At 34.4% G+C, this 18928-nt stretch overlaps 1 protein-coding gene across 1 annotated transcript; it reads left to right on the top strand.

Annotated features, from left to right (window-relative positions):
• Nucleotides 1-1184: 1184 nt before the first annotated feature.
• Nucleotides 1185-13065, top strand: NTS (neurotensin). Its single transcript, XM_040491291.1, has 4 exons — nucleotides 1185-1429; nucleotides 3683-3744; nucleotides 9881-10105; nucleotides 12718-13065. Exons 1-4 carry the CDS (start codon nucleotides 1348-1350, stop codon nucleotides 12868-12870), a joined length of 522 nt encoding a protein of 173 aa, XP_040347225.1. The 5' UTR covers nucleotides 1185-1347; the 3' UTR covers nucleotides 12871-13065.
• The last annotated feature ends 5863 nt before the right edge of the window (nucleotides 13066-18928 follow it).

The raw sequence follows: 18928 nt of genomic DNA, 5'->3' as shown, positions 1-18928 counted from the left end.
TCATTGTGGCTTACAAAGTAAGATGTGAAGACACTGTCTCAGAAATCTGACTTTGGTAGATAGTGGTTATTTAGGATTGTTTCCTTTCCAAAAGTACAATTTCACTTTTATAACAGGGAAAAAAATTATGCAATGGTGAAAAACAGTGAGAAGGGGTTATAAGAAGGTTAGGATATAGCATCCAATGAATCCAAAAGGGGCAGAGCAATGCAGACAGAAAAATGAGTAAAGTATCAGAAAACATCAATCAGTGATATAATAATATGAATTTCCACCTATTAACAGACAAATATTTTACAGTTGGATTTCATAGACATGACATTGTTTTTCTAAGACGTTTAACCAAAAGTCAACATACACAATTCATTCTCCCAGTTACTTAAAATAAAAACTTACGATGTGTTAGGAAATAATGCCCTATTCCTTAGAGCTACTAGTTTGTTTTTTTTTTAATGTTTATTTTTATTTTTGACAGAGAGAGAGAGACAGAGCATGAGCCAGAGAGGGGCAGAGAGAGGGGGAGACACAGAATCCAAAGCAGGCTCGAGGCTCCGAGCTGTCAGCACAGAGCCCGACGTGGGGCTTGAACTCACGAGCCGTGAGATCATGACCTGAGCCAGAGTTGGACACTCAACTGACTGAGCCACCCAGGCGCCCCTAGTTTTTCTTTTTTAATTGTATTTTTTCTTAATCCCTATATCTTAACTGATTCTCTGATCATCTTCCAGTTTCTCCCTTTTTCTAGCATTCATTATCTAAAACCTATATTAGTCCCTAAATCACAAAACATTTGCTCACAAGTGTGGGTTACCAGAAAAGAACCCCAACTCCTTAAGCACTTCCAAGCCTTAAAAATCACTGATTTCATGCATTTATCCTGGAGATTGTATTTATATTAGAAATATCAGATCCCATGCTTCACAAAATCAAGATAACAACTTCTTGGAGTCAGGAATGAGAGGAAATGGGGCAAAAGAGATTCTGTAAGTTTTTTCCAGTATACTCTATATGGAATTGCTTTAGAATGACTCCTGTGCGTCAGAAATCCGGAGCAATTAGGGAAGATGTCACTTTCAGTTGAAGTTCAGAAGTGGGGGAGGAGAGTGGGGGGACAAAGGAAAAGGGGAGGAGGAAGTGGAGAGAGGAGAGGAGGGGTAGAGATGAAGGAGGGCACATCCTGAAAAGATAATCCCTGTACTATCATGACATCATCCTTCTACATGTATATATAGGGAATGGCCAAAGCATCTCTCACAGTTCACTTTCAAAGTCAGCTGAAGGCAGAGGAAGAGCTAGAGAAAGCCCCTTTCAGAGCATCTGTGACGTTTATGGACTTGGCTTGCTAGAATGCTCAAGATGATGGCAGCAATGAAAATCCAGCTGGTATGCATGATACTTCTGGCTCTCAGCTCCTGGAGTCTGTGCTCAGGTAAGCGCAGCTGCATTTCACAATTCCCTGAAGTGATTTCTTTTTTTCTTTTTTTTACACTGTGCTGCTACTTATGTTAATGCAGCCAGAGAGAAGAGCTTCTTCTTTATTCTGTATTTGCTTTTTAGTGATAGAAACTGAATATATTCATTCTGTCTTTATGATTACAAAAACTGAAAGATTTCATTTCTCTTTTTAAATCTGCAAGGTAATAAAAAGATTTCAATGAAACCCTTCATGCTCTCCCTTTGGAATGTGACCACCAGAGTAGGGAAAAAAAAATATGTAGAACTTAAATTAGGCTGGTCACTATCTGATGAGAAGTACAGAGGCAGTGCCTGTCAAAGTGCAAAACCATAGTTAGAATCCATTCCATTCAAAATGCTTTTTTCTCATCCTCAGTCATCTCTTAGGAAGCAGTGGCTTCTCCCTCCCCAAAATTATTTTCTGAATGGTGTGTGTATGTTAAGATACAAAGTGAAAACTGATGTTTAATGAGTAAATGAATGAACCATTATTTATAGAAAATTATTTCTAAAAAACATATAAATATTCTAAGTACTTTTTGAAAATACACTTTATATAGTCTATGTAACAAATAAGCATCTTATTAATTTAATTTTCTGCATGCTGTTTAAGTTGATATAAAATGTAATTGGAAAATTGGCATGTTTACATTAATAAAAATTATTTACCTATAGATTGTTTTGCATGTGATAATTGAGAGACCATGTACTGCTCAATATCTATCAATAATTTACCTTGAAAATAAGATTTAAATTTAAAACAGTAACATGAAATGTTGCAATATGTTCCAATTAATGTTTGAAAAATAATTGAATGATCACACCAAAGTGGAAAAAAAGCATAGGGAATAAATGCAGTAAAATCATTTAACCTGTTTTATACTTTCATATTTTATAAATATGACATGAAATGTTTAATTCAAACTCCTGCTGATTTTATTTAAATTATGAAATTACATCTAGCAGAAGATATAAATGTTATTTCGAAAAGTCTTTAATTTCTTTTGATCGCTAGAAAAGATCTTGAACTGGCTTTGCAAAAATTTCCATGATATAAATAGCAAATTTTCTACAATTATGATTTTAGTTATTATAGGAGGTTAAAGGTATAGTGAGAATGTATGAGAAAAACTGGGTTATTGATTAAACACTGTGTTCACTCAGTCTTAGAACTTCTTGATGCAATAAGCCAAAATTTGTAGGGAATTTGGTGTACATTTCTCATAAATGGCTAAAGGGATTTGTCATTCCTTTGAAAAACAGATTTGGCCTTGAACAAAGGGGAGAAAAAGATCTCTGGTGTAATTTAATTCCTAGATGCAATGTAAGAAGTGGTTCCTCTAAGTGTGACACTTCTTTTTAATAAAAGTGTGTAGTGCAAGGAAGATAGTCATTGTAACCCCTGCTTTGTTTGATGACAGATCAGTGAGTATGAATTAAGTCATCTTGCTATGGTGTTCTATAACTTTATTTCTATTGCTTATATATAGTACTCTCTAAAGTTTTCCTCTCTGCAATATATTCATCAGTGGAAACTGGAATGGATATCCTAAAAAACGTCAGAAGTCCATTTTCAGCACAACTACACATGTACTGAAGGACAGCTCCACTTTTGCTTAACCAATTTGCTTAATAGCCTGTGATTAAATAGCTAACTACATATTTCTGAATTCTTATTTAAAGTAGAAAAACGTATCTTTCAAAGTATGTTTTGTAAAACAGCATCTCATGTTGACTAAATCTCAGTATCTTTCTTATTCTAAAATCATCAGTAAACAATTCCTTTTGGTTTGTCTTGAAAAAGTCTGTTGCACACACCTTTTCATTATAGTGTGTTTAAAATATCAATATGCATATAGTCTATATATGTAAACTATTGCTGGCAAAAATTAACCAGCATTTTTGATGAAATCTCTCTTATATAATATAATCAGCTTTTTTTTTTTTTAAATACTGAGATTTAGTGATTAAACAACTTCAATACATCAATAGTTCTCTTGGCATATAATCAAGTGTTTATCTTCTTATAAGTGCTTCTATTATTCTAGCTGCCGGTTAGCCCAGAATAAAACCATAATTATTTTTTGAATATTATTTTAAGGATAGTAAATACATAGGAAAACAATAAGCCTCTAAGACTAGTTTTTTGAGATTAATCTAAAGTCTGTAGGTTACAATATAATTATCTATGATTATATAGTAAACATGTGGTTTTCATTTTACTCAGATTCAGAAGAGGAAATGAAAGCATTAGAAGCAGATTTATTGACCAATATGCATACATCAAAGGTAACTTTTTTTTTTCTTTAACCAAGGATTGAAAAACCTGTAAGCTCTTATTATAAACATGGTGTCCTTTTCCTATAGTTAATAACTTCCCATCAAGACTAAAAAGTTCATAGACAGGCATTTACTTTTTCAGAAAATTTTCCTAGAGTTCAAAAGAGTTAAGGGTGTTGATGTGACAGGGACAGAAATTATAGTGACTATCAATCAGTATATTGCAACTTTAATTAAGTTGTCACATATTGTTTATGTGGAGATGAAAATGTATTTAAAGGAATCCTGTTTCCATTCCTATCACATCGTGTATGGCAAAGGGTATGCCTCAAGTTAAGTATATACATGAAAGCTAAGTGACATTTTAGCCTTTTTTGTTATATTGGCAACAGTAAAATGGAGTTCTAAATCAAAAATGAAAGTTCATGACAATTCATGAAAGAAATGTGGTAGAGCCTAAAGATCAATAGACTGGCAAACAGAAGCTTGGAGATCTGATCCTGCAACTGTGACTTATGAACCATCTGATCTTAAATAAGGGGGTTAGTTAACATCGCTTGCCTTTGCTTCCTTATTTTTAAGGGTTGGAGTTTATGATCTCACATTTACATCAAATCCGTGCCTAGATTTACATTCTCCCTATAACAGAAGTGTCATCTACACCTGCTCATTGCTGTTACTGAACCAACTGAGACTTTGTATATTGGACCCTTTTATTCCTCTCTTGGGGTCTTGAAAACAAGGTGCCTAGATTCCAATCTGTACTTAGGAATAAAACACAATTACAATATACGTGATTACCATGCTACCACACAGTGCTGATTTCCCCAGAGTGAGTCAATTAGTGGGTATCTAAAGGCAGAAATAGAGAACCGGGTTCTCAACCAAAAGATGTTTCTCAAAGAAAAATAAATTTTGAATTGAGGCAGACCCCTGGTTCAATCACTGTTATAGCCCTAGGATATTAAGGCAGAGGATTCGACAGATGTTATGGTAAGAAAGTAAGTGCTCAGACGTTCTGTCTAATTTCTGAAGCAATACCCCAACTCAGGTCTTGTACTTCAGATTTCTCTTCCTTAACTGAGTGAGCACATTCCAGGTACAACAATCCCTATTATATTTGTAGAATTATGTGGGTATAAGGGGAAATAGTATTTGGGAGTGTGGGGGTATTATCATCTGAAATCTAACAAAGATACATTGTCAGCTATGATCCTTAAAAGACATTTGGGGAAAATTTAAGTGCATATATTTTCACCATTGCCCAGATCTACAAAAGCTGAATGGACTGACACCAAATATTTTCTTAATTTGGTAGCTTTCATATCAGGAATGATCAGATTTAGTTTAGTCATTAAACCTCAATAACCAAATAATAACCTTAAGACAATGGATCCTTTGTTGAATACTCAGTCAGAAGAGCAATGGTGACAATGATATCACCCCAAAATAGGAAGACAAGTGAAGTAAATCGTCTATGTTTAAAAATGGGGAAGGTTAGGAAACGACTTAATTTCACAGTAGAGATGTCACCTCCGTAATTCTAAATTTACACAGACACATCAAAGTCCTAAATAATCCCCGAAAGCTACCTTGTGAAAATGTGAAAGTAGAGTTGTGATTCCTTCCCTAGAGTTGCAAGGGGAAAACACTCCCAATTTATGGAGTGGGTTAGTTTTTCTTTTAAAAAGAAATACATAAGTGGGACGCCTGGGTGGCTCAGTCGGTTGAGCATCCTACTTCGGCTCAGGTCATGATCTCGCGGTTTGTGAGTTCGAGCCGAGCCTGCTTTGAGTTCTGTGTCTCCCTCTCTCTCTGCTCCTCCCCTGCTCATGCTCTGTCTCTCTCTCTCCTTCAAAAATAAAAATAATAATGATAATAATAATTAAAAAATAAATACATAAAAATACAGGCATAATAAATTTTTTCTCTTTTATTTAATCTTGGAATATGTCTCTAAACAGATCATGGAATGAAAATTGAATCCCATTGCCTCCTTTCAATTGAAATAAGCAAAATACAGTCTATAATGAGAAAGCACCAAGAAGCATAATTATTTCAATTTTGCTGTTAGGATGGGAACAAAAAGCTCATTCCTTATGTTTTACAGAACTACTATCATTTCTTTCTCCTTGACTCAATTGATTTTTGGTGTGTGTAGCATTCTATGCAAATGAAACCCCAAACTTATGAGCATTTTAACTAAACTACTACATTTAAAAATTTAAGAGAATAATAATTGATATTGGTAGAACTAACTCCATTATGAACAGCTTCAGAAAGCTTCAGGTTTCTTCTTTCCATTTTAAAAATAAAGTATGTGAAGAATTTCACTTGTGAAGTAAAGCTATTTAGACATTAAAATATTAATGTGAAAATTTGCTTAAGCAACAGAAGGTTGAGAGAGAGCCCAAAGCTTAAAAAGTGGAAGATATTTTTTTTTTCTCACAATAGGGTTCTCTTTATTACCAGTGCTAGTACTTTCCTATTGTTCTATTCAGAAAGACAACCTGGTACAGGATGTTTTCTTCAGGATCTCAAAAAGCTGCTATAATGTTGTAATTTCCTATGATCAAATTTAATGCCTTGTATACAGTAGGAGTTTAATAAATATTTTTGAACTAACAGTGGGAATCTAGGATCCATTATTAACCGTCACATTTTGTATTCAACTCTAAAACTTCAGAGCTTCACCACAGATGACTTTAATTATTTTCAATTCTGTGAAATGCTTGAATTCACAATTTGCTGGACTATCTGAGTTCAGTGTATTACAGGGGATAAATCTGCGTCTTATGGATTAGCTACTATTTAATTAAGGTAACAAAAATTTGACCAGAATCTTATTTAGTATTAAAGAGTTAAAATCAAGTAATGGTAAGTAAGAACCACAAATATTCTCATTTTCCTTATCTTGAAAAGAAGGGATGATATTCTAAATTTCTTATCTATAGGCTTAGGTCTATTATAAACATTTGTATAAAATAATGTAATAAGTAAGAATGTTTATTGTTAAAGAAAAATTATTCATGACACTAGCTAAACATAATAGAGAAGACTTTATTCAAGAGGAATTACTGAAATGGGAGTTTTGCAGAGACTGGGCTCAACTCCAAATACAACAATGGCAAGTGTGCCTTTATAGCCAAGAAACAGAGTGGGGGTCAGTGGATGGAATAAGAGGAAACATTAAGGCTAGAAGGAGTCTTGCTAGAAGACACAAGATTGTGATATTAGGGCCAGAAATTTCATCAAGTATCTGATATTTGGTCAGATATCTAGGGTGATCAGATACCATGGGTGAGGCATTTGCAGTAAACAGGCTCAGCAAGATTCTTGCTAAAATTGGGCTAAGTGGATTAAGGACTGAGCCCGAGGTTGGGAACTAGTCAAGAAGTGGACTTAGAAGAGCCTGATTCTAGGAAAGAGAGTCTTTACCATTTTTCTGAACGAAATGGTTGAGACCTTACAGAAAATGTTCTCAAATACATGATGTCTATCTATTTACACATTCTTCAGCCAGTCATACTTTCTCAGCTGTGCTTTTAATGTGACTTTAAATAATAGTATTATTGAGTCATGTAGTGACTATTTTAACTAGCAGAAAGAAATGAGATGATTAATTCAGTTTCCTCAGAAAGAAATAAAGAAAGAAGAAAGAAAGAAAGAAAGAAAGAAAGAAAGAAAGAAAGAAGGAAAAGAAAGAATCAGATAACATTAGTCCTGCCTGACTGGACTTTATGAATAAAGCTTTCTGTGGTCAAATTAGTTTGGGAAACTCTTGACACTGTATTGACTCCATTAGAAAGTTACAATGAATATTTGCAAGTAAAAGGCTCTGAGGATACCTACATTCAAGGAATCTTTACATTTCCTTTAAATTCAAGTTTTCCAATTTACTTGACAGTGGAACTCTTTTAAAAATAGTGAGTGCAGAACTAGTGTTCTAAGAAGTACACTTTAGAAAGCCCTCCATTAGGGGCTCAGTCAAGCATGGGACTCCGGCTCAGGTCATGATCTCATGGTTTCTCGCTGTCAGCTCAGAGCCTGGAGCCTGCTACAGATTCTGTGTCTCCCTCTCTGTCTGCCCCTCCCCTGTGCTCACTCTGTCTCTCTCAAAAATAAATAAACATTTAAAAAATAAAAAGAAGAAGAAAATGTAAAATTAAGGTATTCCATTAATTGGTATGATATAAGGCGTTGCTGCCAGATAATGGAGCATGTTGTCTCTAAGTTTCCCATATCAGAAAAGTTTAAGCAATGGCTGGAAAATCGTATTCAAGGAGCATAGTGGAAAGTATTTCCAAACTGGTTAAAACCATTGTATATTACATTATTATATATCATAATAATATTTTCAAGTAAATATATTTATACTCATATATTTGCATGTTCTTAGGATAAAAGCTTAATCAAAGGGTGTGCGTGCATGTTTTCAATTTTAATGCAGTACATCCTTCAAAAAGTTATAACAATCTACACCCAGATCAACAAATATTTAGAAAAGGAAGTGTCTGTTTCTCCATGTCCCTATAACTACACTAACAAATGTACCTAGCCTTTGAAAGTCTTCTGAGCTGATGGTGGCCAAGTTCTTTCCACATATTTCTTCTTTGATGAGTGATCTGTGACTTGTTTACTTATATCACTTATCCAAGGTTTAAAATTTTTATTTTTATTATTTTTTTTTAATTTGTGGATTCAACAGTTTCTTTTTGAAGAGCTCTACCTGTGTTAAGGATATTAATATTTGTGGCAGCTTTTACCGTATAGCTTGCTTCTGGTGTTAGTTCAGGCTGTTAATTTTCCAGAGATGTTTTACACATTTATGTGTTTAAAGTTATCCTTTTCTTTGTGGATCATGGTTTGGATATTTGCTTAATAATCTAGGTTTATAGAGTAAATTCTGTATAATTTACACATTATTTTATTTTTACTCATATTTAACCCATCTGCATATTGTTAGACTACTATATGTCAATAAAGTTATAAGTAGATGTAAGTCCAGGTTTCCTGATAGCCTACTGTCCCAAGGATTTCAAATGCAAACTTTGCTGTATGCTATAAACTCATTTGTATTTGGACTAATTTGGGGGATATTATATTTTCTTCTGTTGGGTTTAATGTTTACTCTTGTTTTATTAATTCTCTCCTTTGATTACTGAGTCTTTGAAATAAATTCCACTAACTGGTAGAGTAAGTTCCCCCTCATTACATTTTTATTTTTCCAAATCTTCTTGCTTATGCTCACACATTCATACTTCCAAATTAACATTATAATTACTTTGCCAAATCCCTACCGCCAAATTCCAGTCTTCCCATATTTTCCAAATTGGAACTTTGATTTGCAATTGCATTACAGTTGGGGAATAATTCAGAGAGAGTTGACATATGATAGTATTGTTATTGAATCTTCCCATCGTGGTTGTGTGGTCATTCACGTACGTGTGTGTGTGTGTGTGTCTTTAAGAGAAATGTATGCTTTCCTTCATCTATGCCCTTTGCAATTTTTGTTATTTTTTCTTATTTCACATTTAGTTTCTCCTAAGTCCTTATGTTTCCTTGTTTATTACTATTGGCACACAGGAAAATTATTGATTAAAATAGTGGTTTCAGACCCTATCCTATTAGAAAAAAATAGTAATTCTAGAAAATATTATTATTTGAAAATAAATAAATTGATCAGCTGTGTTGCTGTTTATGAGAATTATCAATGTATGGAATAGATTAGTGATCCTGCATTATTGTAATTGTGCAAATCTATTAATATCATCATAGTCCATGCTCCATTAGACACTAAACTCTGGTAAATTTGGTATTTTTAAAATTTTATCTGTGATGCATACATATATATTTATACATTTACACTCACTATTATTTCAAAATTTTTGCTTTGCTTATGTATGTGTGCCTGTGTATAACTGTATTACATTTTAAAAAATAGAATGTATGAGGAATTGGCACTAATCAATTCTGCGATGTAAAGTTACTAAACTGATAACAGTGTGTTTATTAGGCTGGAGTAACATGAGGCCCTAAAATGTAATGGCTTCGCACAATGGAAATTCATTTCTTATCCATATGACACAAGATTTAATTACCTACTTTTTAAAATTTTAAGTACCTGTTTTTTTCTATATTTCAGACCAATAAAGCAGGTGTTTCTTCTTGGAAAATGACCCTTCTAAATGTTTGCAGTTTTGTAAATAACCTGAACAGCCAAGCTGAGGAAACAGGGGAGCTTCAAGAAGACGAGTTTATTACAAGAAGGAAATTTCCCACTGCCTTAGACGGCTTTAGCTTGGAAGCGATGTTGACAATATACCAGCTCCAAAAAATCTGCCACAGCAGGGCCTTTCAACACTGGGAGGTAAAGCAAAAACAAAATATGAATATAATTATCGTTATACTAGTTAGCTCTCATTTGTACTGATTTTTTTTCACTGCGATCATTATCATAACAGGAAGACTTACAAATATTAAAGAAGAATAAACCATGTGTTGAGGTTAACATTCCTTCAGATCTTCAAAGTGTCCTTCAAATATTTGGAGTTTGGCAAAATATTATTACTTCAGTCTTAAAAGGGGGGGAGTAATATCCTAAGGCAGATTTGATCCACATGCTTTTATTGTGCTTAAACGAATGGCATACTCAGGCAATTTGTGGCGGTGGTGTGCCTACAAAATTTAAGGACTCAAAATGTGTTCTTAGAAACACGAAGTCATGTGTATTATCTATAAACAAACACAAAACATAAAACACAAAGTTTCGATTTGTATTTGAATATATTAAGCAGATAAAACTGGAAAAAATCCATGTATGTATATATTCCTATTTCAGTTGAATACATGGATTTCAGGCATCTTCAGCCTCTAAATTAGGTCCACTAACAGTCAAGACAGCCAAATCCATTATACACAACTACACTTAAGTAGTGGATGAGTCAGTTGTATTTAAGGCCATACTAGTGATTTATTGCCTTTGGTTTTAGAATATGTGTTACTTTGAAGGAGGGAAAGAGAAATGAAATGCTTTATTTTTTTCATTTATTTTTAAATGTTTATTTATTTTTGAGAGAGAGAGACACAGAGTGGGGGAGGGTCAGAGAGAGAGGGAGACAGAATCTTTAAGGGGGCTCCAGGCTCTGAGCTGTCAGGACAGAGCCCTATGCCGGATTCATACTCATGAAGGGTGAGATCAGACGTGAGTCAAAGTTGGACGTCCAACCAACTGAGCCACCCAGGTGCGGCAGAAATGAAAATGCTTTAAAGAAAAAAAAAATTCCCAACAAAGGTGGGGAGGCACCTGGGTGGCTCAGGTGCTTGAGCCTCCGACTCTTGATTTTGGTTCATGTTTTGTGAGTTCTGAGTTTGAGCCCCATATTGGGCTCTGTGCTGATAACTCAGAGCCTGCTTGAGATTCTCTCTTTCTGCTTTTTCTTTTATCCTCGCTCTCTCTCTTGAATAAACATTTAAATAGGTAAGTAAAAAAATAAATTTCCCAACAAGGAAACCATTTCTCTCATATTAATCTCTAAGAGAGATTTGCTTCATCTTTTATATTTTGGGTTAACACCAACATTGGTGTCTTTGCTGCTAATATAACAATCCTTATATACGACTATCACAAAAATACCTTGTGGAAAAGAAGAAATGCAAGACAGAACTTCTAGTGTTTATTCTAACTTGCAGACAAAAAGATGTTTTCTAGATGAAAGACCGAAAAAGCTAGGTTTAATTTTACTACTCATCTCTTAATTCTAATTCCAGCTAAATAACTTAGTCTTCAAAATATTGTTTAAGTCCATAAAACTTGAAAAATGCTAATTTTAACATAGGGAAGTGTCAATTGTGTGCTATTTATCCAGGGATTAAAAACAACAACAACTCAATAACTATTATACACACAAATCAGGTGCTCATAAGATTAGAACTTTTGCTATTTTAAATGTTATTGAGCGATTTAAAACAAAAACTATAATATCATTTAGAACATACTACAAATTATAGATTATGTTCACAGACAAACATGCAATTAAGAAATTAGGTTGTCTAACAGTAGTTCGTTTTCCTTCTCTGAAACTGAATAGCTGTGGGTTGAAATAAAGTACTTGGTGATAGGATTCAGTTCATATGCATTAAAATTAAAAACTTAACCTCCTGTTAGTTTTCTTATAATGACCCTAAAGTTTAGAGGATAATCACAAGTACAAATACAATTTTTATCTTGAACATTTTTTTTTAATTTCACATAAATTATGCGCAAAATTCTGGGAAGAGTTCTAAATATTTTCTGCTAGCTGAAATTTGTGAATCACAACTATACCAGAAAGAAGTATTCAGAACTAATGTTAGAATGTGGCATATTTAATGAGATTTTGGTAAGATTCTACATGGAGATGAACTCCCTAACGTTACTGAATCTGAATTTGCTTCTAATTATTAAGCACCACAATCTAAAGAGACCTTTACTGTTTCACATGTGTTAATTTCTACAACAACTAAGCTAAGCAGAGCAAACAGTCCTCTCTCTGAGACTGAGAAATGGATCTTTGGAATGATTTTCAAGACAAGTCAGTAATTAACTTCAAGAAATATAAAATCCTATTGCCTTTTAAGGCCAAACATGACTTACTGAATTCAAAACTCTATGTGTGTTGTGATTTATGATATATTTTCATAACATTTTAGTCTCTCTATCAAAAATTAAAGCCTGAAACATACTCGAAGATGTACTAGTTATGTTGCTTCAGTTGGAGGTATCAGTGTATGGCCTTGAACAGAGAATCAGAAAAACCACGTTCTCATCCCGTCTCAGTTGACAGTCATCTGTCCTTGGACAAAACATTTAATTGTCTTAAACCTCATATATCTTATCCATGTATGTCTTACTGTCTGAATAGCAAATGAGATGAAATATAGCAAAATACCCTGAAAGACATGCCACATGTAAGTTTGATTCATATTCTGCCTCTCTTGCAGTTAATTCAGGAGGATGTTCTTGATGCTGGAAATGACAAAAATGAAAAGGAAGAAGTTATAAAGAGAAAAATCCCTTACATTCTGAAACGTCAGCTATATGAGAATAAACCTAGAAGACCCTACATACTCAAAAGAGGTTCTTACTACTACTGAGACGATAAATATTTTATTTATATGTGATTGTGATTTATAATCCTTCACTTAAATATCAAGTTATACTTGTGTGGTAATGTGACAGTACACAACTATTGTGTCTCTTCTTACTATCGTGGTTTATTGGATGTGATTTTTCTGCGTTAATATAAATTGGACTAAATGTTTTAAAATAAATCTAGATCTTGAGCATGATAATGTGTTGTGTATAATTGGAGTAGATATTAATTAAGTCACATAAAGAATGTGTTGTAATTTTGCAAAGCACTTAGTGGTTTGTTTAAACAGTCAAAATGTTGGACATTTAAAAAAAAATTTAACATTTATTCATTATTTTGATAGAGACAGAGTGTGAGCGGGGGAGGGGTAGAGAGAGAGGGAGACACAGAACCTGAAGCAGGCTCCAGGCTCTGGACTGACAGCACAGAGCCCGACGTGGGGCTCAAACTCACGCACCGTCAGATCATGACCTGAGCCGAAGTCGGATGCTTAACTGACTGAGCCACCCAGGTGCCCCAAAATGTTCGACATTTTAAACCAAATTATGAAGGATTATAATGGAGTCCTATGGCAAAGTCTAACCTATACAGCATAAACCCAAAACAAAGTAATAGTACTTCTTTTATTATTTGTTATATATATATATATTTAATTGAGAGAACTACATGTTCTTTTCAAGACTCACATAACTCTCTCAGATATGGGGCAGGTAATAGTGATAAAATAGGATCATCTTAAAAGGATGATTAATGAACTATTGTCAATTATGCCTATCTTAATGAATGATCTTCAGCTGCATTTGTCTTTCTGTTAACTAAACTTAATGGCTAGTAAAAAGCAGTGATCCATCAGAACCACGTTTCTCCGAAAATGCACTTCCATTAGAAGAGTTACCTTTACTGACTTCCCCCACACACACTTTGATACAGTAAATGATAACTTTAGTTTTCAATTCATTGAGGAATTTGTGTGACTATTGTTTTTTTCCAAGTAGAAAACATGTTTGAGCCAGAAGGAATACTTGAAATAATTCCTCATAAATTTCGTTTAAGACCATACTTACGGACTCATACGCCCTCACGGTCTATACATTCTGCCAATAGCTGTGGGTTTTTAGGTTCTCACTCTTGTAAGTGCCTTGAAAGTCCTCTCCTCACAGGGCTGCAACCTAGTTCATAGTCATCCAAGAGGAAAAATATCAGGATTTAAGTTGTGGAATGAAGGAGGCTTCAGAACTTCATGTACCTTTGATAAGATTGCCTAGGCTAAACCCTCACTCAGTAGGATACAGCAACAGCCCGAGTCTCTGAGTTTTTCTGGTAAAACCATGACTTCTAATGACTGCTAGCCAACCATCTTTCACCATCTTAACAGCTTCAACATTAAAAAGTACCAAAGACACTGATCCTAAGATAAAATTTACTTCCCAGTAATTAAGAGTACTACTCTAGGGGAGCCTGGGTGGCTCAGTGTGTTAAGCGTCTGACTTTGGTTCTGGTCATGATCTCACTGTTCAGTCTGTGAGGTTCAAGCCCCAAATCTGGCTCCCTGCTTTCAGCACAGAGCCTTCTTTAGATCCTCTGTCTCCCTCTCTCTCTGCCCTTCCCTGGTGCGAGTTCTCTCTCTCTCAAAAATAAATAAATATTAAAAAAAAAAAGAGTGCATACTCTTGAGTCAGGATGTCAGATTCAGCCCCACTATTCACTAATAACCTTGGACAACTTTAACCTCTGTTTCTTCAACTATAAAATATGAATAATAATTGGGTTTGGAGGGGGACAAAATGGTCTCATACACATAAAATGCTTAGAATGGAGCTTGGAATATATTTATAACACCCTATATTTAGCAGTTCTTCTGGCCACTTTCATATCATTTTTTTTCTTTCTCTTTCAAAAACTACAGAGCATAACACAATTTCATGTGAATCCTCTGTTTTCAGCAACTACTGATGTCTTAATTACTCGCTTCATCCAATATCCTTGAGGATTTCCACATACATGCACAAGAGCCATCCAATAATATCCCTTCTTAGCTCCTGACATCTATACTTTCAGTAATAAACATTTTATCCAGAGGTGCCTAGGTAGCTCAATTGGTTAAGTGTTGGACTCTTGATTTTGGCTCAGATCATGATCTCATAGCCTTGAGTTTGAGCCCCACACTGGGCTCCACGATGGACTTCAAGCCTGCTTAAGATTCTTTCTCTCTCCCTTTGCTCCTTCCCTGCTTTCTCTCTTTCTCTCTCTCTCTCTCAAATTAAAAAAAAAAAAAAATTAAAAAAAATTCTATCCTGTTCATCATCAATCACTTTATGGTCATGCCATAGAACTTTTACTACCAATACCTTCAACCTCTCCAAAATCTCAATTATAAGCATTCTACACTCTACACATCATCTTTTCACTCCAGTTCGTATAACCTAACACTCTCACTCTGACAAATCCATTATTTCAACTTCCTTCACTCTTAATACCTTTTGCTTATGGCCTTACTTTGCAATTTACTTGGCTTAGATTTTGTGAGCCAAAACTAAAATCACTGTCTTGAAACCCTCAACATCCTGATCTTCTATCCCATATGAGCCTTTGAAAACACCCAGCTAGAGACTACATGTAGGTAAGGATGGTTAAGTTGAAGCCAATGGGATATTGAGTGGAAAAAAGGTGTGTTCAACTGGTGGGTCTTTATAACTTAAACAGAAACTTCATTCCCTAAACTTTTTTCCTAATGTTTTATGTCTTGAATATGAATTGATTTTAGCCTCACAAATGAATAGCATTTTCTTGAGGATGGCATTGATTGATAGAGCTTAATCCTTAAACAACTTTGTGTGGAAAAGCTGCCTCACCATCCGGGGCTAGCCATACTGTTACTTGACAGAGAAATGCATTCTAACTTAGGGCACTGTATTTTTTAACCTCGTTGATACAACATCTCAACCGTTATTTTAATTGTTACGGTCGTTTCCGGGCCTTCTCATGGTTTATTTCTTCACAGCAATCAGATCTCTGCACTTATGTATATCCTGTCTTAAATAACCTTCATTCATGAGTCAATATCTCCACTTGCTCTATTTTTTTTGAATATTTGAAAAAGAAAAAATAAAGTCAATGACAGCCATCACCTGGGACCTGGCCTCAGGTTTCTCCTGTTAAACACTAACAATTTCACTGAACTAAAACTTTAGACTGGGTCACTCTAACTGTGATGGCAAAAGACAATCAACAAGCCTACTCTGAGGAAATCATGTCAGAGCAAAACAAAAACAAGAGCACTATAAACCACAAAAATGATCAAACATCCTCCTTTACCACATAATTTGAGTGATCGCTGCTTCTTTAGCAACTATTGCATTAATTTTGCCCTGTTCTTCTACTTCCTGGATGAAAACTATTATAATACCTAAGCAGAATTGCCCTTGCTTTTTGATAACACCCAAACCAGAGAAAACTATACTTCTGGAATATTCCCCAAAGCACTCAGCACAAGCCTAAGTCTTAAACCCTCTTATTGAGAGGCCACATGATTTCCCAAAGAATGAGATCTCCAGTATCAATTAACCTAACTTCATGTGAGTGTATTTCCAGTGGTCTTTGACTGGTGGACATCAGTACAACACATAACATAACTTGGAATTTTATAGTCATTTATTTACTTATTTGTAGTATATCACTCCTACTAGAATGTGTAAGGCTCTGTGAGGACAAGGATTTTGTCTTCCTTATTCATCATTGAATTCCCAAGGTTGAGCACTAGACCTGCTAAGTATCAGCAAGGACTGGTTTCATGACTGAATAAATTAGCAACCAAAGGACTCTTTATGTTATAACAATAGGGTTTAGACATAGTTTCTACAGATTTTGAAGTCCTAAATTAGAGATTACATTTCTGAAGGATGAGTTTGAGCTCAGGTATCTACAAGAGGTCCCTGGTCTTACATGAAGCGACAGCGAATCTGAGATGTTGAAGCTCACATTCACTTACAGTGGCAGTCTGGGGGGCATGTCTCTCATTTTTTTCCAATGCTGGTTTTCATAGAAATAAAAAAAAAATCACAGAAAACCACCCCCTTCCCTGCAATACCCAAAGAAATCCTAAGAAAGAACAAAGCTGAAGGCATCACACTTCCTGATTTCAAATTATGTTACAAAGCTATAGTGATCAAAACACTATGGAACTGGCATAAAAACAGATACATAGACCAACTGAACAAAATCAAGAGCTCATAAATAAACCACGTGTGAGGCAGAATCAGACCTATAAATACAGACAACAAACTGATGGTTGCCAGAAGAAAGGGGATAGAAGGGATGGGCAAAATGGGTGAAGGGGAGTGGGAGATACAGGCTTCCAGTTATGGAATGAATAAATCACTTGAATAAAATGTACATCATAGGGAATATAGTTAATGATGTTGTAATAACATTGTATGGTAACAGATGGTAGCTACACTTGTGGGGAGCATAGCATAATGTATAGAGAAGTTGAATTACTTTGTTGTACACCTGAAACTATGTAACATTGTGTGTCAACTATATTCAAATAAAAAATAAGTTAATAATAAATTAATTAATTTAAAAAACACAAATAAACCATGAGTATGCAATCAATTGATATTTGATAGGAAAGTCAAAACTACTCAATGGGAAAAGGATAGTCTCTTTAATAAATGGCACTGGGAAAATTAGATATTCACATGCAGAAAAATGAAAATGGATCCCTATCTTACACCACCCACCAAAAATTAACTCAAAATGGATTAAGACTTAAACATAAGACCTAAAACCATAGGTCTCTGAGAGAAAAACATAGGGAAAAATTTCTTTGACATTGGTCTTGGCAATGATATTTTGAATATGACACCAGAAGCATAAGAAACAAAAGCCAAAGCACAATAGTGAAATGTACCCAACTAAAAATCTTCTGCACAACAAAATAATAATCAAATGAAAAGGTAACCTATTGAATGAGAGAACATATTTGTAAACCATATATCCAAAATATATGAGAAACTAATTTAACTGAGTAGCCAAAATAACAAACAAAAACAAAACAAAACAAAACAAAACAAAAACAAACAAAAAATCCCAAACCAAATAACCCAGTTAAAAATGGGACCTGAATAAATTTTGTTTTGCAAAGAAGGTATACAAATGGCCAACAGGTATGAATAAGTGCTCAACAACACTAATCATCAAGGGAATGCAAATCAAAACAATCGTGAGATATCACATCACGCATGTTAGGAGAGCTATTATCACAAAGCCAAGAGATAAATGCTGCCAAGTGTGGAGAGAAAAGAATAACTTTATTCACTGATGATGGGAATGTAAACTGGTGCATCACTATGGAAAACAGTATATACCCAAATGAAACAAAACCATTATCTTGAAAATACATCTGTATTCCTATGTTCACTTGGGCATTATTTTCAAAAGCCCAGGAATGGAAATAACATTAGTGTCTGCCAACAGATAAATAAATAAAGAAAGAAAATGTGATGTGTGTGTGTGTGTGTGTGTGTGTGTGTGTCTGTATGTAATTTACTTTATTGTATATGTATTTTGTGTGTGTATATATATGTGTGATTATATATATATATACACACACATGTATGTATATACATATATGTGTATATATATATGTGTGTGTGTGTGTATATATATATATATGTTTATATATATATAAAGAAATCTTGCTATGTGCATTGACATAAGTGTACCTTTTGTAGGACATTATGCTACGTGAGATAAACCAGACAGAGGAAGACAAAACTGCATGGTATCACTTATATCTAAACAAAAACTGAACTGCTAGAAACAGAGTAGAAGAGTAGTTGCCAGAGGCTGGGCTGAAGGGGTGAAGGAAACTGGGAGAAGTTGGTAAAGGGTAAAAGCTTTCAGTTATATGAATGAAGTCTGAGCATCTAATGTATAATATACGTACCAATGATAGTTGCTAACACAGCATTGTACCATTGAAATTCACTAAGAGAGCAGAACATAAATGGTCTCATCAAAAAAAAAATTTTTTTTAAGTAAATATGTGAAGTAAT

Source organism: Herpailurus yagouaroundi, unplaced genomic scaffold (genome assembly GCF_014898765.1).
Source record: "Herpailurus yagouaroundi ecotype Mexico unplaced genomic scaffold, PumYag 182, whole genome shotgun sequence".
Classification (NCBI taxonomy): Eukaryota; Metazoa; Chordata; class Mammalia; order Carnivora; family Felidae; genus Herpailurus; species Herpailurus yagouaroundi.
This window is presented reverse-complemented; position numbering and strand designations above follow the sequence as displayed.